The 23270-nt window shown below is 38.1% G+C and overlaps 1 protein-coding gene and 1 long non-coding RNA gene across 3 annotated transcripts; both read right to left on the bottom strand.

Moving 5' to 3' along the window:
• Positions 1-1147: 1147 nt before the first annotated feature.
• On the bottom strand, positions 1148-4957 carry LOC130174091 (uncharacterized). Its single transcript, XR_008828541.1, has 4 exons — positions 4670-4957; positions 3549-3617; positions 3325-3455; positions 1148-2311 (listed from the first exon to the last, which is right to left on the bottom strand). It is a non-coding gene; the product is annotated as an uncharacterized LOC130174091 (long non-coding RNA).
• A 4101-nt stretch (positions 4958-9058) lies between these two features.
• Positions 9059-22124, bottom strand: kif3a (kinesin family member 3A). 2 transcript variants are annotated; one of them, XM_056383109.1, is made up of 18 exons: positions 21959-22124; positions 21142-21424; positions 20765-20909; positions 20300-20384; positions 19190-19295; positions 18719-18858; positions 18380-18577; positions 18005-18179; positions 17084-17182; positions 16305-16388; positions 13527-13683; positions 13150-13330; positions 12661-12771; positions 12250-12375; positions 11651-11704; positions 11460-11528; positions 11236-11366; positions 9059-10222 (listed from the first exon to the last, which is right to left on the bottom strand). In XM_056383109.1, the coding sequence occupies exons 1-18, from the start codon at positions 21962-21964 to the stop codon at positions 10174-10176; spliced, it is 2199 nt and encodes a 732-aa protein (XP_056239084.1). In that variant the 5' UTR covers positions 21965-22124; the 3' UTR covers positions 9059-10173. The 2 variants fall into 2 exon arrangements, with proteins under 2 accessions (XP_056239084.1, XP_056239083.1); XM_056383108.1 differs by lacking the exon at positions 16305-16388.
• Between the last annotated feature and the right edge of the window lie 1146 nt (positions 22125-23270).

Here is a 23270-nt window from a genome sequence, read left to right as displayed (position 1 = left end):
ATAAAGAAGCAGAACATCTTAAGCACCAAAAGGTAAGACAACTACGAAACTACAAGTGGTTTGGTTGTATGTTTTGCAATATACTGACAGTTTTCTCTTGTCATTCCAGCTGCCAAATGAATCAGTGCCATTTAAAACAGGACATGTCAAATGCTGGGTATGTTGGAAACCTTTTATAATTATTGTGATTATTGTACAGAGTGGTATTTGGCATCTGTCAGGTTTAGTAGGTGTAATTCCAACATTTTGTATGGAACATGTAAACTACTGAAGATTAAGATGTTTCTGAACCGAACTCCAGCTTGTTGGATACCACTGCTAACTGTGTCCTTCTCTACACAGCTAGAGTTCTTCTGTTTGGCTGGGAAATCTCTGAGTATGAAAAATATAAGGGAAGTAGAAAAACTCACCCGTCTTTTGGATCAGTACAACAAGGTAAAGAGGAACTCATAATGCATTTTACTCCTAAACCAAACCAAAATTCATAAACAAAATTTAAAATGGCTTGCAGTGACTGTGTAGGACATTTGTTCTAAAATTGAATATGCTATTTAGTGTCAAGCATGGTCTGCATTGTTTTAGTTCTGTGCTAGGGTAGATGTTTGTGAACTTAAAATTAAAGTTAACAAAATGATTTTGTTTCAGAATGGGAATGTCAACTGTACGCTGGAAAACAACCTAATCCCTCTACATCAATTAGTGAAGGATATCGAAAAATGTTCCCACGGGAAAATTGAGAAAAATGTAACAGAGGGAGAGGTCATATGTATTATTTAACACATGTAATATACATAAATTATTTCTATTTATTGTAAAATGTAATATCTATTTTCTTACATTTCTTATTTTTGTACCATTTATATTTATGTATCAATAAATTATGACAGCAGTTCATTGTCAAGGTTTCTTATTTTTCTACATGCCTGCTTACAGTGGGTTTTTTTGGTATCGGCAATCCATCCAGTCAACCAACAAGACTTTTCAACATGAGACTATTTTTTAAGAAATCAATTACTCACTGGGTTTACAGAAATGCAATTAAAAATAAGCTGCTTATAGCTGTTACGTGTCATTACAACCTATTTTCGAAGATCCAATAAACAATTAGGAATATCAGTGATTTGACACAAAGAAAGATAAACAAGAATGGGAGGTAAAACATGTAAAATAATTTAATAAATAAAATATCCAGGGGTTTGGTGGGTGTAAACATTTGACATACATTATGATACAAAATAAAAGCCAGTTTGTCTCCACTACCGACATCATGACATTAAATGATCTCCACAAAAACCTCATACCACAGTATTATACTAAGGCATACACTATGCATGATGCATCTCAATATAACACAGAGTGTTCTGACATATAAAAATAAAAAGATGACTTGCTTAAATTAGCAAATGGCACTAACATAAGAGCTGGCTGGCATGCATGCCCCTATGCTTCTGACCTAAAGGAAAAAGTAGAAAACGCACTTTTCAGTTACATACTTGATACTACATACACTCTTCTCCTTGTTCCCCCTACATTAGTGTTTACTTTTGTTTCTCTCCATGTTGATGATTTCATGTATTCAGTGGGAAGAAACATTAAGGCTACAGCTTGTGCACAAAAAGATTAATTTAAGTGAAAATTAATTATTAGAATTGAATTAGAATTCAGTTATAATGTGTTCATATTAGCACAGCCCATTTAATATGAATCAGTTTGTCACATAGTAGGAAATCAGTAAAACAGAGGTTAAGACTTAATCTGTGTGGTATTCATCGCAAAACCCTTGAGTTAAATACACTCAACATAGGAAATATGAATGCTGTTCCTGTGTGCAAATTCTGCTTTCAGCATCCCATCAAATCTGCAGATTCTTTCAGATTGTTGATCGTTTTTTAAACTATTGATGTTGCAAGTGAAATATATTTATGGAATATTTCCTCCTTAAAGTAGTTGTACTTAAATGATTGAACTTATTTAAGATAGAGGCTGCTGCCATTGAAATGCGCCCAAGCAACATTAAAATTCTTACACCATAATACAAATAACACGTCCTCTTGGCCAAAAGGTCTTAATCCTACCATGAGTGCTCTCCAAACAACAGCACAAATTTATTTATATTTCAAATTTGAACCATGTCAGCTATACAGTGCATTAAGATAATCTTTTAAATAATGTTCAGCAATAACTTTTAGACTTGACAAATGACTTCTTTTCATAGGGTAACATGAAAGTTGCAGTCAAACGTAGCCCTCCTCTACGCTGTCTTTACTGCAGAAGGGATTCGATCACAGCGTCTGGCTTAGCAGATCTTTTCCTGTGTGGAGATGAGTGCATGATAAATGTTATCAACAGCTTCAGAGAGCTTTCAGCCATCTCATTTCTCAGAATAACAGAATATCATGATAACAGCAAATAACATGCTAACGTATCATTATCGACATGCTATATATAGACTAATTATACAGTGACCCCAAACATCCACAACCAACAATTCTTCTGTTTACTTAGCAGTATTTGATGTAGTCTCACTTAAGTACAAATGAAAGACTGTTAAAAAGCGTTGCAATGGCGAAGGGCTAATATTTGCAGAGCTATGACTGTGCATAAATTACCAGAATGAAAGTTTTTGCTTTTCAGAAATACCCCATTCACACTTAGTCACTTGTGTTGTCATGTGGCAAAACAGAGAGATTCTATATGAAAAAAGGCTGAGTGAAAAAACTGTTTAAACCACTTTACGAGGTGGTTTGAAAAGGTGCGAATGCATCAGTCTCTCCAAGACACATACAAAATCATTACTCCTCTTAAGTGTAACTATGCTAGTGAATGGTCTGTGGAAGAGATTATTTACAAGAATGCCTTCTGGGATAATGACAGCAGAAGTAACATTGAAATTACACTGAAATCAGCTATCTCACTCCCTGTCACATAATAAGCAGCAGCGGGAGAACAGCTTGTGATTTAAATTAGTATTAATGTTCCCCTGCTGTAGCCTGATGAGTGTAACCCCAGAGTCATGCATGTGTTTGTGTTAATAGATGGATAGTTATTAGCTAGCCTGCTAAACTTTTGTTGTAACTAAACAGTTCCTGGTGCAGACCCACCACCCTGTGGACTAGGCTGACCCAGGTTTGCATGTAACCCAGGAAACCAAGATTGATTCGATCAGATTTATGAATTGATCAACAGAGACATACATATGAATCTCAGTGTTAACCCAAGTGCATTAAATCATATGACATGACCCTGAGAAACTACATGGTGGACTGTTGTATGAGTAATGTTCAACAGGATGTGCAGCTTCAGGCTGTGTAGAAAGTAGATTACCTTCGCCCTGTCTTGGGTCGACCACTCTTGCTACTTTTAGAGGTTCTTGGCCTCTATAGTTTCATCAGTGACTGCCGCATGCTCTCCTCTGTGTAAGCCGGATACACATGGGACAGATCCACCTCAAAAGGCTACGGGAGGCACAGAGAGAAGAGAGAGGTCAAAAATACATTGTAAATGAGGAAAAAGAAAAAATTTGCATCAGCCATTACACAAAAACTCACATCTTTTTCTTTTATGTCTGGAGCAGGGGTCTGTTTTCTCATATTGTTGCCAGTGTATGCCACACATTTCTGAAAGATAAGATACAAAAACACAAAATACTGAGAAGTAGTCCTAAACTCAGTTTGCACTTTTAAGTTGATGTTAATGAACAAGCCTTTCCTTAGTCTTCAAGAAAGACTACGACAATGCTGGCTATAGAGAGAACAGCATATCGTTGGTAAACATTGAAAATCACTGCATTTGATTTGTGTTGTTATACGCCAATCGAGCCGAAACAGTGCGTTACCTACATGGTTTTACGTGCATTTATTTGCAGCACATCACTCTGAGACAGAGGCATCGCTGTTTATTTCGCCGTTTTGCGTCATCATAATGTGCTGATTAGATCGCTATGAGCTGTGCTCAGCCTTCACTCAGTCCTGCCAACAGCAACCAGGCCTGAATTAAATTCCATAATCATGTGTCAGTCGAAAAACAGATACAGAGCCCACTCGCCCAACAAGTACCTCACGCTTCTGCATTTGCAGCTCTTTCTCCTCAGCGCAGCCTTACCCTGTTTCGACAACACAGGAACTCCTGACTCTCGGGGAAGCCAAGTTGAGGCTTGCTAACATTAGCTGATTTAGCTACCGCCGTTAACGCTGAACAACTTCTTCTCAGTGCTCCACGTTGCCCTGGCAACCTTGCAATCTGGGCAGTGCATGCAGGGTCCAGTGCATGGGCATGCACCGAAAAATGCATGCACAGGCCTTTCCTTCCTCCGACGATACCGTGGCTCGAACCAGCGCACTAACCGCAGCCTGGCACTTTTTAGCAGCACCCAAAGTAGCACTGCAACATTTAACTAGCTACAACACAAACCAAGCAATTGCATCCTTACACAGAAGCGCATGTTTTATTCACATTGACAAACATCTTGGAATACGCATGTGTACATTTGAATATGCATGTGTACCAACTTGAATATTGCCGGCTGCGCAGCTAGTAGCCACTACTCGACTAGCCTAGCTTGCTAACTAGCAATGGGTACTCATGGCCCGGCTTGCCGCTAGCGAAAGCAGCACAGTATTCAATGTAAAAAAATACTTGTCCAAACAAACCGATTTAACTGTGCCCCTACCTGCTTTTCGCCGCCGTCATTTCTTGACTGACAGAGATGTGTTGTGTTTTTTGTTACAGACGAACGGTTCAGTCCAGTTTTCAGATTCTCGATGGTTTGGAGGCAAGAATAGCAACTGAATACCGAAACAACTCCGGTCAGGGGAGACAAAGCAAAGAGACCATCTTGCCGGATAGCTGTGGACGCAGTAAAATGGCGCATCTAGCCTAAATCCTCTGAATTCTCCTATTGGCTGAGCGCGTCAGACGCTCTCCCGCTCTGAGTGGCGCAGGTTCACCACAGACCACCGATTCGTCGGTAAACCGAGGGAATCATTTTCTCCGGAAAGGAAACTGGTGCTGGCTGCACTTCAATTTCACTCATTTGTTGATGCAGGGAACGGCGCGCTGTTTTGTTTCTCTAATCAGAGCTGCAATGATACACATTATCTACGCCTGGAGGACATAGTTTAACAGCTGCAGCTTCAGACAACTTTCTTCACATGGTGTAGCAATATTCATATAGGTTATAACAACATGTGGGAAGAGAGTAAAAAAAAAGTCCTGCATTCAAAATCCTTCTTAAGTAAAAGGACACAAGTATTATAAACATAATGTATAATTGTGAAGTATTACAATTAAAAGTCATAATCCAGAAAAATTGCCCCAGTGACTTACATTAGCCTCTTTTAATTTATTGGATTGTTCCATGTGTAACCATCAGTTGCGGCTGCTTGAAATGGGACTACCTTTTAGACACTTATGTAGTTCAATAGATCCTAACATCCTATGGGTGCCATTACACCCTTAGGCGGGTTGTGAGATGAGTCATGCAATAAGAGAGAAGAAACCACAAAGTTTCTCTGAATCATTGGAGTGTTTTACCTCTTTGTGCCTCAAGCAGCTATCTAAATGTAATCACTTGAGCAGTTTGAATATTAAATCATGCTTTTGTTGAAACTTCTAAGGCAACTCTTGGACTCATGAAATGTGGCAACTTGGATCCCCAACCAGACACATACTCTTCAAACTAAACTGAGGGTGAATATTGTGAATCCTGCTAGTTACAAAATATTACCTGAAGATGGAGCTCTTCCTCAAGGTTTGTCCATTGGTGCTGTAACATCAAATTATTCCACAGCAAAATGCAAAATGTGGACATGAGAATGTTTTAAGAGTATGCAAAGATATGAACTTAAGTTCAGCTAAAACTTCAATCATATAAAACAAGTCCAAAGCTGCTTTTCATGTCACCATTCAAACTGAGCCATATGCAAATGCAATATATGTACATACAGTGCTGTGAAAAAGTATTTACCCCCTTACAGATTTCTTTTGTTTTTGCTTTTTTGTCACACTTAAATGTTACAGATCATCAAACAAATTTTAATATCAGACAAAGATGACCTGAGTAAATACAAAAAGCAGTTTTTAAATGATGATTTCATTTATTAAGGGGAAAAAAGCTATCCAAACCAACCTGGCCCTTGTTAAATCATGAATTAACTGTGATTAACCACATTCTTTGGACAGCTGTAAAGAACCTGTCTGACAACATGAAGTAAGCTAAAAGATCTCAAAAAGCAACACATCATGCCCTGATCCAAAGAAATTCAAGAACAGATGAGAAACAAGTCATTGACATCTATCAGTCTGGAAAGGGTTCCAAAGCCATTTCTAAGGCTTTGGGACTCCAGCGAACCACAGTGAGAGCCATTATAACCACAAAATTACTCCAAGAGCGCATCGACAACTCATTCAGGAGGTCACAAAAGAACCCGGAACAACATCTAAAGCACTGCAGACCTCACTTGCCTCAGGTAAGGTCAGTGTTCATAATTCAACAATAAGAAAGAGACTGGGCAAAAATGGTTCGTGACCTTAAGCGCAAGTGCACTTGGGTAATGCAGCAAGACAATGATCCGAAGCACACCAGCAAGTCCACCTCTGAATGGCTCAAAAAAAACTAAATGAAAGTTTTGAAGCGGCCTGGTCAAAGTTTGGACTTAAATCCAATCGAGATGCTGTGGCATGACCTTAAACATCAGTTGATGCTCGAAAACCCTCCAATGTGGCTGAAATAAAACAATTCTGCAAAGAAGTGTGGGCCAAAATTCCTCCACAGCAATGTGAAAGACTCATTGCCAGTTTTCGCAAACGCTTGATTGCAGTTGTTGCCGCCAAGGGTGGCACAACCAGTTTTTAGGTTTAGGGGGCAATTTCTTTTTCACATAGGGCCAGGTTGGTTTGGATGGCTTTTAAATGAAATCATCATTTAAAAACTGCATTTTGTATTTTCTCAGGTCATCTTTGTCTGATATTAAAATTGGTTTGATGATCTGAAACATTTACGTGTGACAAAAAAGCAAAACAAAAACGTATATCTTCATATATTCAGAGGAATTCAGAGAAAATGAAAGTGAATGGGATTTTTCCTCATGTCACATTTTCCTCTTCCTAATGTGTGGGATAAAGCTCTAACTATTTCCTATGTGCCTACACACCACATTCATTTTGACGTGACAGGAAAAGGTATTACTAATGAATACATTAATAATGGCTACATGCTGGCTCACTGTCACACACCGCAATGGAATTGGGGTCATCGTTTATTTCATCAGCTACAACTGTGGTTTTTTGCTGCGACGTCAAAATGTCAGTTGTGTATAAAAAGTCCATAACATTACATTTAACTGAGAATCCAGCCATTAAAAAACTACAGTTAATACAATTTGAATACGACAGGTTGTCAAAATCAAATTCTATTATATTGTAACATATATAAATTATATTGCAATTATATTATTTGGTCATCCTTGCATATTAGGACAACCTTCATAAGATGTTATCACTAGATGGTAGCTGAATATTCTTGGTGAGAGCTTTGCTGATAAGGAATTAACAGGTAATTGCTTATCACTGAGAAGTCTATTTAACTAGTGGAACATTTGATAGTAACACATCATCCTTATTTGGTGTGTTCTTCCTCTGACGTGTCTATAGATTGTGGTCTGAGAGTGTCTGAGTGTCAGCATGATGACAATATAAGTAGGAACAGTAAGAAGAGTGTGAAAGGTATTCAACTTTTGTGCTCAACCTGGCAGCACTGTCTCAGTCTCTTTCAAAGAAATGAGGAACTTCAACATTCAAAGTTTTACACTGATGATGATGATGATGATGGTGATGATTATTGGAATGACCTGTGCAGCACCAAAGCACCACAGGAACAACACCATCAGCAACGACATCATGATGCAGATTTATAAAGAAGCAGAACATCTTAAGCACCAAAAGGTAAGACAACTACGAAACTACAAGTGGTTTGGTTGTATGTTTTGCAATATACTGACAGTTTTCTCTTGTCATTCCAGCTGCCAAATGAATCAGTGCCATTTAAAACAGGACATGTCAAATGCTGGGTATGTTGGAAACCTTTTATAATTATTGTGATTATTGTACAGAGTGGTATTTGGCATCTGTCAGGTTTAGTAGGTGTAATTCCAACATTTTGTATGGAACATGTAAACTACTGAAGATTAAGATGTTTCTGAACCGAACTCCAGCTTGTTGGATACCACTGCTAACTGTGTCCTTCTCTACACAGCTAGAGTTCTTCTGTTTGGCTGGGAAATCTCTGAGTACGAAAAATATAAGGGAAGTAGAAAAACTCACCCGTCTTTTGGATCAGTACAACAAGGTAAAGAGGAACTCATAATGCATTTTACTCCTAAACCAAACCAAAATTCATAAACAAAATTTAAAATGGCTTGCAGTGACTGTGTAGGACATTTGTTCTAAAATTGAATATGCTATTTAGTGTCAAGCATGGTCTGCATTGTTTTAGTTCTGTGCTAGGGTAGATGTTTGTGAACTTAAAATTAAAGTTAACAAAATGATTTTGTTTCAGAATGGGAATGTCAACTGTACGCTGGACAAACGCAACGAAATCACTCTACATCAATTAGTGAAGGATATCGAAAATTGTTCCCACAGGAAAATTGAGAAAATGTAACAGAGGGAGAGGTCATATGTATTATTTAACACATGTAATATACATAAATTATTTCTATTTATTGTAAAATGTAATATCTATTTTCTTACATTTCTTATTTTTGTACCATTTATATTTATGTATCAATAAATTATGACAGCAGTTCATTGTCAAGGTTTCTTATTTTTCTACATGCCTGCTTACAGTGGGTTTTTTTGGTATCGGCAATCCATCCAGTCAACCAACAAGACTTTTCAACATGAGACTATTTTTTAAGAAATCAATTACTCACTGGGTTTACAGAAATGCAATTAAAAATAAGCTGCTTATAGCTGTTACGTGTCATTACAACCTATTTTCGAAGATCCAATAAACAATTAGGAATATCAGTGATTTAACACAAAGAAAGATAAACAAGAATGGGAGGTAAAACATGTAAAATAATTTAATAAATAAAATATCCAGGGGTTTGGTGGGTGTAAACATTTGACATACATTATGATACAAAATAAAAGCCAGTTTGTCTCCACTACCGACATCATGACATTAAATGATCTCCACAAAAACCTCATACCACAGTATTATACTAAGGCATACACTATGCATGATGCATCTCAATATAACACAGAGTGTTCTGACATATAAAAATAAAAAGATGACTTGCTTAAATTAGCAAATGGCACTAACATAAGAGCTGGCTGGCATGCATGCCCCTATGCTTCTGACCTAAAGGAAAAAGTAGAAAGCGCACTTTTCAGTTACATACTTGATACTACATACACTCTTCTCCTTGTTCCCCCTACATTAGTGTTTACTTTTGTTTCTCTCCATGTTGATGATTTCATGTATTCAGTGGGAAGAAACACTAAGGCTACAGCTTGTGCACAAAAAGATTAATTTAAGTGAAAATTAATTATTAGAATTGAATTAGAATTCAGTTATAATGTGTTCATATTAGCACAGCCCATTTAATATGAATCAGTTTGTCACATAGTAGGAAATCAGTAAAACAGAGGTTAAGACTTAATCTGTGTGGTATTCATCGCAAAACCCTTGAGTTAAATACACTCAACATAGGAAATATGAATGCTGTTCCTGTGTGCAAATTCTGCTTTCAGCATCCCATCAAATCTGCAGATTCTTTCAGATTGTTGATCGTTTTCTAAACTATTGATGTTGCAAGTGAAATATATTTATGGAATATTTCCTCCTTAAAGTAGTTGTACTTAAATGATTGAACTTATTTAAGATAGAGGCTGCTGCCATTGAAATGCGCCCAAGCAACATTAAAATTCTTACACCATAATACAAATAACACGTCCTCTTGGCCAAAAGGTCTTAATCCTACCATGAGTGCTCTCCAAACAACAGCACAAATTTATTTATATTTCAAATTTGAACCATGTCAGCTATACAGTGCATTAAGATAATCTTTTAAATAATGTTCAGCAATAACTTTTAGACTTGACAAATGACTTCTTTTCATAGGGTAACATGAAAGTTGCAGTCAAACGTAGCCCTCCTCTACGCTGTCTTTACTGCAGAAGGGATTCGATCACAGCGTCTGGCTTAGCAGATCTTTTCCTGTGTGGAGATGAGTGCATGATAAATGTTATCAACAGCTTCAGAGAGCTTTCAGCCATCTCATTTCTCAGAATAACAGAATATCATGATAACAGCAAATAACATGCTAACGTATCATTATCGACATGCTATATATAGACTAATTATACAGTGACCCCAAACATCCACAACCAACAATTCTTCTGTTTACTTAGCAGTATTTGATGTAGTCTCACTTAAGTACAAATGAAAGACTGTTAAAAAGCGTTGCAATGGCGAGGGGCTAATATTTGCAGAGCTATGACTGTGCATAAATTACCAGAATGAAAGTTTTTGCTTTTCAGAAATACCCCATTCACACTTAGTCACTTGTGTTGTCATGTGGCAAAACAGAGAGATTCTATATGAAAAAAGGCTGAGTGAAAAAACTGTTTAAACCACTTTACGAGGTGGTTTGAAAAGGTGCGAATGCATCAGTCTCTCCAAGACACATACAAAATCATTACTCCTCTTAAGTGTAACTATGCTAGTGAATGGTCTGTGGAAGAGATTATTTACAAGAATGCCTTCTGGGATAATGACAGCAGAAGTAACATTGAAATTACACTGAAATCAGCTATCTCACTCCCTGTCACATAATAAGCAGCAGCGGGAGAACAGCTTGTGATTTAAATTAGTATTAATGTTCCCCTGCTGTAGCCTGATGAGTGTAACCCCAGAGTCATGCATGTGTTTGTGTTAATAGATGGATAGTTATTAGCTAGCCTGCTAAACTTTTGTTGTAACTAAACAGTTCCTGGTGCAGACCCACCACCCTGTGGACTAGGCTGACCCAGGTTTGCATGTAACCCAGGAAACCAAGATTGATTCGATCAGATTTATGAATTGATCAACAGAGACATACATATGAATCTCAGTGTTAACCCAAGTGCATTAAATCATATGACATGACCCTGAGAAACTACATGGTGGACTGTTGTATGAGTAATGTTCAACGGGATGTGCAGCTTCAGGCTGTGTAGAAAGTAGATTACCTTCGCCCTGTCTTGGGTCGACCACTCTTGCTACTTTTAGAGGTTCTTGGCCTCTCTAGTTTCATCAGTGACTGCCGCATGCTCTCCTCTGTGTAAGCCAGATACACATGGGACAGATCCACCTCAAAAGGCTACGGGAGGCACAGACAGAAGAGAGAGGTCAAAAATACATTGTAAATGAGGAAAAAGAAAAAATTTGCATCAGCCATTACACAAAAACTCACATCTTTTTCTTTTTTGTCTGGAGCAGGGGTCTGTTTTCTCATATTGTTGCCAGTGTATGCCACACATTTCTGAAAGATAAGATACAAAAACACAAAATACTGAGAAGTAGTCCTAAACTCAGTTTGCACTTTTAAGTTGATGTTAATGAACAAACCACAGTGTGTGCAAGAGTTATGCCAAGTGATCTTACCAGCTGCCATTCTCCAATGTCTTCATTCCAATGCACGTAATTCTCTATCATCTCCTACACAGGGAAATATGAGAAAATATAAGACTATGAACAAGAATAGATATTGTCATGCATGCAAAGCACCCAAAAAACAGCTTATATCATCCAGCTGCAGAGCTACAGTGTCAGCAAGTTCATTCAATGTGCAACAGCGACAAGAAAAAGAGCTTATTTAATTTGGACACATGTGCCATCTGCAGGAAATGATTGTTAGAAATGTGTTTTTTTATAGCTGCTGTTTATTTTGAGGTTTTAGTAGTTACATTTCAAACCTGTAAATTCTAAAAATGTAATTAATTGAAGCGTATTCTCTATGTACCATCTATTCTGTCCTCCTAGACTGTCCTTCTAAAGGGATGTCCAAACTGGATCTTATTTTAGTACAGAAAAACCGTGATGCTACCAGAGAAAAAGACACTAATGTTTTTATTTAATTTAGTGCCTTTTCTTTGTGTGCACAGATATGAGGAACAACTGAAGTTATAGGTATAAGGTAAAGTATTGAAAATTAGACAGAGCCGCAGTGCTATACATGCAAGTACACAAACAAACACACACACCTGGTATTCCTGGGGAATAAAATTGTCTATAATGAGCATCTGGAGCCGAAGCTCTCGGCTCAGCTGGCGGATGTTCTCCAAGAGACCTTCAATCTCTCTGTGATGCTCTTGCTGTAGATCTGCCATCTAACAGACAAAACAAAACAACCACATTATGGATCATTATCGTCTCTTCACCTGATCAATCAAAACTAACTAGAGACATGGATTGACTTCATAAATTATAGTTAATCTTACAATTACTCTGATTAAAGAAATATATTATTAAATTTTGAATAGGAATTCAGTGTTCCAACAGTCTTGGTGCAAATGACTGTAAATGTCCTGTACTGTATGATTGTCCCTTCATATGACACCACCCTGCTGCCCTGACAGGGGTTTTTAAATGATCACTCTCAGTGTTGTGCTTACTTCTGATTTGGCAGCCATCAGCATGGTCCATACTTTCTTCAGCTTCTTGGTCTTTCCTTGAGCCTCCTCCTGCAGGCTTGTGTATTTCTCTTCTATGTCCAGACGCTCTTGCTGTTTTAAGAGGGAGAGGTTTTCAATGTTTATGCAGAAGGAAGTTCCTGCAAGCAACCTATGGTCTGTGGTTGTGACTTTAAAAAACCTCTATAGATGAAGGGGGCAGATATGAAAAACTTTTCATACATATTATAAATAGTTTTCGAATCCTGATGTTTGCATCTCTTCAAACTGAAAGGAAACCTGCCCCTTGGCTTTTGTAGACTGCAGATGGTGGTTTCTCATGTCATATCCTGTAATCCACTGCAGGTGCTGTTCCCAGCATGACATGACTAATATAAATACTCATTATTAGTTGAGTTTAATTAGCCCTAGGTTGTCAGACAGTTTAAAAAAAAAAAAAAAAAGGTATTGCTAACTGTCATCTACACTTACCTCTTTCTCCTCTAGTTCCTTCCGCAGCTGCTCTGCTCTCCTGCGACGTTCTTCAAGTTCATTGTTGGACTCCTGCAAGAGCTTCTCCTGCTCCTCAGCCTTGGCCAAGAGGTCCACCCCACCCACGATCACCTTCTTCTCTAAAGCCGACAGTTTTTCCAGCAGAAGGTGGTGCTCCTGCCTAAGAGGTAGGGGAAGATCAGGTATTAAATGAGTGATATTACTGATAACTAGGAGGTAGGGTATACAGGACAAACCTTCATACCGCAAGGTCCACAAACAATGAAAGAAAACATTACAAGTTATTTCATTTGCAATACTGTGTATACCACATTCAAGGATTTCATCCAAAAATATGTTTCTTTTAGTGGACTCACTGGGCTTTAAGCAGGTCCTTCTCCCTCTTCTCCAGTTCTGCTCTTGCCTTGTTCCTCTCCTCCTCCTCCATGTCCAACTTGGCCTCCAGAGCCTTTCTTTCCTCTTCAATTTTTGCCTGCATTTCCACCATCTTGTCTGGAGAAACCTTCTTCCTCCCTTAAGAGAGACATACAGGGAACCATAGTGTCTTTAATGCACAGGTTGTTTTAGCTGTACCTTCTGTGTATAGGTTAGAATGATTGGAATGCAGATTCATTCATTTTATACTGTGTTTTTTTAATCAGCATTAGTATTATTTAATCTGTGCAGTTTAGTTCATAAATTTGCACTACAGAAGTCAAATTTATGAGTTTTCGGAAAGAACCTCAGTCCTAACAGTGAGTGCCAGTGAGATCCAGCTGCACAAAGTTCTGACTTGCTAATGCACAGTATTAAATAATTATTGTTAGTGTAAGCAAAATTTAAAATAGAGGCAGCTGTCAAGATTCTCTGAATGACATGGAGGTTAGGAGGATATTTAACATGATACCCATGGCAGTGAGCCTGTCATCAGATTAGTCAGAATGAGTGAAAATTAAAAATTAAAAACACATGGCGGCCATCTGGATAATTTATGCGAGTAGAGACACCATTGCTACCAGACAGGAGGACCATGTAGATTCTCACACCAACCTCTTTCTTCTTGAATTAAGAGGTGTATAGCAAGTCAGACAGGCGGCATTTGCACCAGGAGGAGAAAGAGAGACAACATATTACAGATTAATCTCAAAAGTCTTATGACTCTACAAAGTGGAAAACCACATATAAGAAAGGAGTGGGAAGAGAAATCAAACTATAGAGAGAACTAAAAATGGCAGGAAATAAAAAATAAATCACTTCACATGATGAAACATGATGTAGGTGAATTGTATCTTTGGAGTACAGTAGTTACAGACTACATAATAAAGTCTGGAAGAGGTGTACACTGAAACTGATGAGATTACTGTGCAGAAATAGCCTATGATGCCAAAACTGTCATTTAGGTCATGCGTAAAAAAAGTAAGACAAAATGTACTGTGTCTTATACTGTAGGAAAGTGTCAATCCTTTAGAAGGATTGGCTCAACTGTGCAACAGTCCAATGTGAATTCAGGGATCTGTTCCAAAACATCTTTGCAAGGTTGCAAGCATTTTCGTGTTAATTCTAACAATATGTATTTGGGACATAACAATACAGGAGTTCTGTCGGTAGCGGGGGGTGGGGATTGGGTGGGGGTCTGGACTGTGTCTACAAGAGAGGCATAGGCTTACAAAGGGAAAGTATAAAGCCCCTTTCACACATGCAGTGTAATCCATAAATTCTCAAAGTTCACTTATTTGCCTACCTAGGATGTAGGACAGCTCAAATGTCAATAAAATAATTGACACAATACAGAGAGTACACCTCTCACTCTTCCTAGGCTGCACAACCTTCTTAAATTACAAAATAATAATAATAAAATATGCATGCTCATTTAGATCTGGATCTGACACAGTGACAGACAGGGGGTACATGTAATAAATATGGGAAAAAAGATTTTAAGAAATCCTTTAAAAGGAGAACCCTGGTGGTCTTGTTGTTAAGGCAGTGACCATGACACACAACATCTGACTCGCGTCCAACCCGGGACCTTTGTTTGATGTCATTCCCTATCCCTTTTCTTATATTTCCATTTTGCCATGGCAGCTGCAGTTAGGACTAAGCCTATGTGCGCTCTGTCATTCCCTATCTCTCTCTTCCCTCATCATTCCCTCTCCCTGTGATCTCTCTACTGCTGACTATCTGATCAAGGCTTAAAATAATACATTAAAAAAATTAAATAATATTTAAAATAAATAAAAATAATTAATTTAAAATCATTCAAGATTCTACAACAGGATCTAAGTTAGAACCAAAAAACAATTCCTCCCTTGACCGTATATGTCCCAAAAATGGGTTTTCTGATGTTAGGTAAATCTAAACTTTTCATCCAGGCCTGCAGTATTACGGTATACATCTTTTGATTGTTTGCGCCCTTCTTGAGAGAGCTCTGAAACTTACTTAACATACTATATAATAAACACTAGAGTGAAAAATGATGTCAACCACTTTACAAAGGAAATACTACAAATGACTTAGGTGTTAGACAAAACCAAAGTAATCAGGAAATCCCCCTAAAAACCACCTGCATACACAGTGAAAAACATATCAGTCAAGTTGCTCTTGATTTTCAACTTTCATTCATTTCAACTGTTTACACAAAATAAACTGAAAAATTGTTTAGTTACAAAAGCTACAGACAGCATGCAAGCAAATCAGGAGATGAAGAGAGAAAAAACAAACTGACAGACTATGTCATATTTAATTTTTGATAAAATTGACAAGGGGAGCTACAGGGTGTTTTGACAACTATTGGGAATGCTAAAGTGGGGGCAAGCCTAACAAAGCACTATCAGTGCTCAACAACTAAGGCATGAAGATAAACAGCCCATGAATTGCAAGACATCCTCTCTAATCATTTAGACAGCCTGTGCAATATGAGAACTGATACATTCTTAATCTGTGGTGGTATTTTTTGCAGCCTGATATCCTCCAACAGTGACAGAACTGATAACAACACTCAACATTGTATTTTCCTGTACAGAAGAGCTCAGTGTATACACCAAAAACACTGCCCTGTGTTCATATTTAAAACCAGCAGTTATGTGGCTTCCATGTGTGAAAGGGGCTTAAGTTTGTGGGCAGGTGGGTTGGTAGAGCAGATTGCTGCTCCAACTCACTATTCTGAGGTTTGTTCTCAGTGGGTGGTGACACTGAGGAGGAGCAGGCAAATTCTGACCTATTGCTGCTGCTGCTGCTGCTGTCTGGAAAAAAGCATAGGAAGCACCATGCCCACCAACTCCACAGTGAGAAACAGTTTGACATATAGATGGAGAGCTAAATGTAGGTGCTTATGTAGGTCTAACAAATCAGGCAGCTGTGGGTACACACATGCAAATTAAAGATTCAGTACTGCACACCATACTCACAGAAGCTGAATGATTTGGTTATTATTAATTCAGAATAACCCAATACTAAAGTACTGGAAAGAATAACAATGACAAATAAAGAGAGACCAGTATAACCAACCTGTAACATAACCTGTCAGCATTGCAACACAATGTGATGACTTAATTATGGTTGTTCATCTCTATTAAACCATTTCCACTTATAAAAGAGTACAGGGTAAGCATATAAGGGGAACTCCTAAATGAGAAAAGGGTTATGTTTATGACAGCCTGTTAACCATGAGTAGAGGTTAACCACTGACCTAAAAAGCAACTTAAGCTTGATAATTATCACATGAACTTAATGCTGACTCATATTACAATTAACATTCTGATAAGAGACGAAACTAGATTTTACAGATATATATCCAACCATTTATCAAAACCGCATATAAATCCATAGCATGAAAAAACACTCCTCACAGGCGTACAAGATCGTGTCATTAGATTTTCAGTCACTTGCTCCAACTCACTGCACCCTTGAATCTTTCGTGCAGTACTAAAATTCTTACCTCTTCTTCTTCTGCGGCTCTCTCCTGCCTCCCCTCCGTCATCATCACCTTCATCCATCTCTTCTGATCCACTGCCCTCTGAGCCAGAGATCTCTTCACCTAGAATCGTACAAAACAACATTTTAAAATACTATGGCAGTCTTCAAAGTCCTTGAGGAAATATCAGAAATGCTGCTTTTTGTCCCAGCCGGCTGGAGGGGTATGTCAGTGTTTGATTGACAGCAGGTGGCAAGCTAGTGCCAGTGGAGAAAAAGTAACAAAGTAAACAAACCTGCACTGTAGCTACAAGTCATGGGCGGACAGTGTGCTGTTAGCAGTGATTTTAAAGAGAAAGAACCACACCAGCATGTAACCAGACCGAAGCGATATTTTCAGGTGCGTTTAAATGCTCTCTAATGGAGCTAACCAGCTGCAACCAACCAGCTCATTAGCTATCTAGTCATTAAACTGAGGTTAGCTGTGCACTTTTTCCCAATGAATATTTGTTTGGTCGCTCTTTCAACGTGATAAGGTGGAGGATCAGATGTGTGTTCTACTTACAAGAAGGAGAATTGAGCAGGAGAGCTAATCTGGGTTATTATTAAGAGCTTTTGTGTTGGGTAACTGACTGATTGAGCATTACCGTCTACTCAACCTATGATAGAAACCTGATGTTACTGCTTTATGCAAGAGTTGGTTGTACTGAAATAAGATTCCCATCGACGTAGATGTCCATCAAAATAATGCAAAACCAAGGGGCGCCATCACAAAATCTAAAATCTAAATTTCTCCCTCCATAATGGTTTGATTTTTTTTCTCAAAGGAGAACTCTGGACAAGTGATTTATAGAGCAGATATGTGTGCTGTAAATTTGCAAAGCTTTAAAAAAAAATCCCTGTAATCCATACTACATAATTATTGTTATACTGTTGAGCTCATTACCTTCCTCCAGTTTCTTCTTCAGCTCCTCAATCTCCTTCTGAAACTGGCGCAGCAGAGCATCCTTGGGATCCTCATTGATCCTGGCTTTGTTCTTGATGTTTTTAGCCCTATTGGCATAGCGGAGGGTACTGATGGTCTCGTCGTAGTTATAGTCTGCAGGGCCTATATTTGCACACTGGTGGGAAGAAAAAATAATTTAAATGTGAGACAAAAACAGTAATGTCAATGTCGAGTATGGCAAAATGGTTTGAATTTACACATTGACGCATTAAATTTGCACATTTATTGGTCTCTGAAATTTGTTGCTTAGAAGACCAGAGTTTTTGTGCAACTCTAGTACACGTTTCTAGTGCTGTTTTGAAACTTTCACTGTACCATCATGGTTTTAGAGTTTCCTCCGAGTGAATCCTGCAGCAGACGGGTTAGTTTGGAGTTCCTGTAAGGGACGTGTGTGCTCTTGCCATCCACCAAGGCAGAGATGACATTACCCAGTGTGGAGAGAGAGAGATTGATTTTTGTTGCTTCCTTTAAACGCTGACCTGTGGCTCCAGTCTTGCCTTGTCTTTCTGAACCCTGTAGGAGGGGGAGGGTGTTAGATTCATTGGTGCTGGCTAGGTAAATCATGGGCGACAAGACACATATTGTATTTACATCAGTCTCATCTATTTTTCTAGGAAGTAGTTTATTTTCTGAAATTTCTGCCCAGATACATACTGCCAGGTCAACCAGATGAAGTTTTCCCATGCGCACATGCTGGTTTCCGTCCACACCCTTCTCACTACACTCGATAGTGATGGTGAAGATAGCATGAGAGCGAGAGCTGTGTTCATTCATGTTTGTGGCACCAACAGACCCTAAACATAGTGAAATAAACGATTGTGAACTTTCAAATGTGAGATGAAATGATTATTTTTTTTTTATCATTATCTTAATTTCATCAAATTTCTGTTCAAGCAGTTTCTGACTTTTAACAGCATCTTAAGTATTTTTACACATAAGCACATAGCTTAACAGTTTCTATGTATTATATTTTAAATGCCACACAATATCATATATAATGAAAGATTACATTATGTGATTTGTGATTTTACCACATATGCCATAGGTAAATATCTAAATTAAAAATTGATATTTGATTTTGTCGGCATCCATTTCTGTCTTAATGCAATAAGTCGTTCTACTTACGGTTTTTGTGCCCCAGTGTCATAATCCTGTCCATGTCATCAGCATTGTTCACAACGTAACCAGAGAGGTCTTTGATGTACACACCAACATCTGGCCTTTCTTTAACCTTAAATGAAAAAATAGAACTTTATCATGGAAAACTGTACAATAATACGAGAAATCTGTTCAGCTACCTTTACAAGTGTTCACATTTGGGAAAAATGACTGCAGTGTTACAACCTCCATGACAGTTTTGTTATTAATCATTGAACTCTACATTATAAAAAGTTCAAAAGTTTTCGCAACACCTATATTTTTACAGTTGTTACTGAAATCTACATTGTGCAATGTCTCAGTGTTTCTGAAATTAAAGCACAGAAGAAATAAATATAAAGATTTTTAAAACAAAAAAAGAAATAAAAATTCTAAATTTGATCAAAATTTTTGACTCATCAAGCAGCTGAACACCCTAATGCTGTTACTTCTACAATGGAAATGAATCATGTCTGGAAAGTTCTTTCCTACACTGTTGCAAAAGTTCCCACAGATGTGTTGCACTCGCAGTTTGCTTTGCCTTCAGCTTCGGTCCAGTTCATCTAAACCAGCTCAATGGGGTTTAAGTCTGGAGACTGTGCTGCTCTTCAATCATGTGAAGCCACCGTCTAGTTCTCTTTTTGTAATATTTTGGGTGATTTTCTTGCTGTAGAATGAACCTCTGACCAACCAGTCTGCCTTCCTTTTTTACTTGTCTTTCCTCACCATTATGATAGCAATATACAGTACTACTTCCTGCAGTACAGTATTGTATAATGCATCAGAAGGTGTAGTAAGACAGTTTGTTCCAACACTGCCTTTGTATAGACAGGGGGTTTCTAAGTCATCACCTATAGGGAAGTGTTTGCACTAACTTTCAAGGCTTCATTTACTTCCATTGCTGTAAGTTAACCAAGATTTTTCAGTTTTTGGTGACCTAGACCTTTTTTTTTTTTTTTTTTACCTTAGGTAGTTTACTGCTTACCTTTGTACCATTTAAGGTTATTCACTGTACTTCAACTGCTTGCAATAAAAAGTGGAAACTAAGGTGTTATAAACCTTGTGTTTGTCATGGTCTCAAATTTAAATATCCTTTACCTCTAGCCTCTGCATCTGATCCTTGCCCAACAAGTCCCGCACTTCCTCATTGTAAATCTCCAGGTATGAAACACGAACCAAAAACCTGTGAATGTTAAATGTGTATAAAAAGTCAGATAAATGTAAAACTACAAATGAAAAAACGAAAATGAAAAATGTTTTACTCATCACACTTGTTTACAGTGTTTATATGGGGCATTTTATTCTGGTAATCGCATTCCATAACAAAGTTTTAGTAGAAAAACAGGGCAGTATAATAGTAGTAAGTGCCATGCTGAGTGCTTTACTTCAAATGTTGCTTATGGTGGAGTGTGCATATTAGAAATATAAACACAACACCAAAGCCTTCATTTTATTTCGCAATCAAGTAAACACTTAAGTGGTAATTGTTGGCTGGACTGAGGGGGGAAGCTAACTTCTGTGTGGACAAAATTGTTTTTGTTAACTGACTGATTACTCTCTTACCTGGTGTCTCCCTCTGCCTTGGCAATGTGACCAAAAATATGTGCAAAGGAGTTCGGGATAATCCCTCTGAGTTCTGGCACTGCTCTCACACCCTCCATGGTGAATGTTTTTCCTGTGCCAGTTTGTCCATATGCAAAAATGGTGCCTGAAATGGACAGCAGAGTGTAAAATCACACCACTGGTGCCAGTATGGAAAATGGAAATGAAGATTTAAAAAAAACAATAGCAATTATTATATTATCCCTATTATCTAATTAAGATTACACTTAAAAGAGGCTATGAAATGTATGTCTGTGTCAGTGTCCAACACTGAGGATTCTGATTTTACAGCAATGATTTATTGATAAAAATGAATGGCAATGTCACATTAAATGTACCATTGTAACCCTCTAATACTGAGTTGATGATGGGGCGGGCTGTGAGGTTGTAGACATCAAGCTGTTTGCTGTCTGGTCCAAACACAGTGTCAAAGGTGAAGGTCTTGGGAGGCTCCTGAGGAGTCTCCAGCTTGTTAACTGTTATGGTCCCACGGATTTCGTCCACAATGACGGCCTGTTTGTGGCCCATCATCTTCTCTTTCTGGTTGAGGGGACGACATCTCACCACCACCTTGACATTATCACTGACTTCCTGCTTGTCAGGTTTCTCAAGCTTATTGCTCTGTAAAAAAAACGGAACGCAATAAGAGATAGTCATATCATGAGATGTAAGATAATGTGTAGTGACAACTAACTATTAAAACTACAATCTCAGTTAACCCACATGGGCACATAGCATAGTTGGCAAACTGTTGTAGGTAAAAATAATTTTAAAAACTCCTAGCTGTGTGTGTGCTGGTAGATTGTTAAGTGAGACGGACAAAACATCAAACGAGAAGCTAGCTAACAGTCACTTGAACGTTATCAGCTTTACCGTTTGCTAGGTTGCTAGGCAATCGCTTATGTTAAAACCGCTGACCACAGACAGCTAATTTAAGAAATTCCAGTCAAAACTCCTTGTGGTTAAAAATTCGTGCTAAATGGTTTGTGGTGACTGGCAAAAGCCAGCGCTGTGAACGGTGTAAAATGTCCTTATAAGAACGGCAGCTGGTAAGCTAACGGTGCTAACCGGTTAGCATCACATCAGTGAGGTCGGAGGAAGGGTGGAACCCCTTTCCAAACAAAACAAAAAATGCAAAGAGGCCTGGTGACTTACCGGCATAGTGTGATTGCAGAAGGGAGATTATAATATGTGAATAGTGATAATAAAACGTTTGTAAGGCTTCGTTCGTATGACGCTAGGTTATCCAAGGAATTTAAATGTCAGCGTTGTGCCCATATCATCAGAATCAGAGGCTCACATCCGATAGCTTGTTGTCAGGTCTGTCAGGCTGCGCATGCGTGAAGGGCTTCAGCTGGCTGCTCACAGCACCTGCTGCAGTAAACAATACTAAAACTTTTATATTTCATGTATCAGGGACACATACATATAGGCAGGGTTTGGAAGTATGAACACGTTGATTTTCTAAATATTCACACCCCTTCCTTTTTTTTTTTATTATGTTATAGATTTAATTTTAAGTTGATAAAATTACCAACGACAGTTTCATTAGGTCACAAAGCACCCAGAAAAAAAGCTGATTAATCGATGATTGATAGAATATTATTAAGACATTTTGTTATTAATCATTGTAGTCTTTTTTTCAGACAAAAACGTCATAAAATTCACTGGTATCAGCTTCTCAAATGTGAATATTTGCTAGCTCCCCTTCATTTTCTTTGAAGGTAAACTAACTAATTTCTCACAAATTTGTTGTAAATGAAATTATGTGGTCCCACATAATGTGGAGGAAACCTGGAGGTCTGTGGCCCCTGGGCAGTCAGCGCAGTCAGCCTTGAGTATAGGGCAGTGGAATAAAGAACAATACTCCCCTCCATGTACATCCACCTGATGACCATGCCCCCAGGGAAAAAATAAATAGCTGGGCCCCCACACAGAGACTCACTCTGACACTCAGTGACTTCCTATTATAAAATAGGCCTTATATGCATATTGACTTAGCACACAAACTGTATGTGCACAACACTGAAATATTGAAGGTTTTAAAAGTAGACTGTGACTAGTGTTAGGCTACTAAGTAAGCCGATAATAAAATCAGCCAGACCGATATTTGCTTTGTCTGCAGATAAGTATCAACATAAATCCCAAAAATGCTTGAGTTTATTTAGAAACAGTGTCTTCATTCCATACTTCATAGTTCAACAAAAACATTTGTTTATATACGTTCATGTAAAAAAAAAAAAAAGTTATACATGGTAATGACATTTTTTAAATTGGCCAATACTGACATTGGTATTGGCCTCAAAAGTCAGGCTGTAATATTGGGTAGGGACCCTCTTCAAGACAAAAAGACAACAGGACCCATCTTAATTATACTCGTCTCTTATATTCCCAATTATCTTTTTAAGCATTTGAATTACCATCAATTAATACACAGTGAACTAGTGGGGCCCTTAGCATTGAAGAT

This window comes from Seriola aureovittata, chromosome 8 (assembly GCF_021018895.1).
Source record: "Seriola aureovittata isolate HTS-2021-v1 ecotype China chromosome 8, ASM2101889v1, whole genome shotgun sequence".
Classification (NCBI taxonomy): domain Eukaryota; kingdom Metazoa; phylum Chordata; class Actinopteri; order Carangiformes; family Carangidae; genus Seriola; species Seriola aureovittata.
The sequence above is the reverse complement of the archived record's forward strand: the minus strand, read 5'-3'. Positions and strand labels throughout refer to the sequence as shown.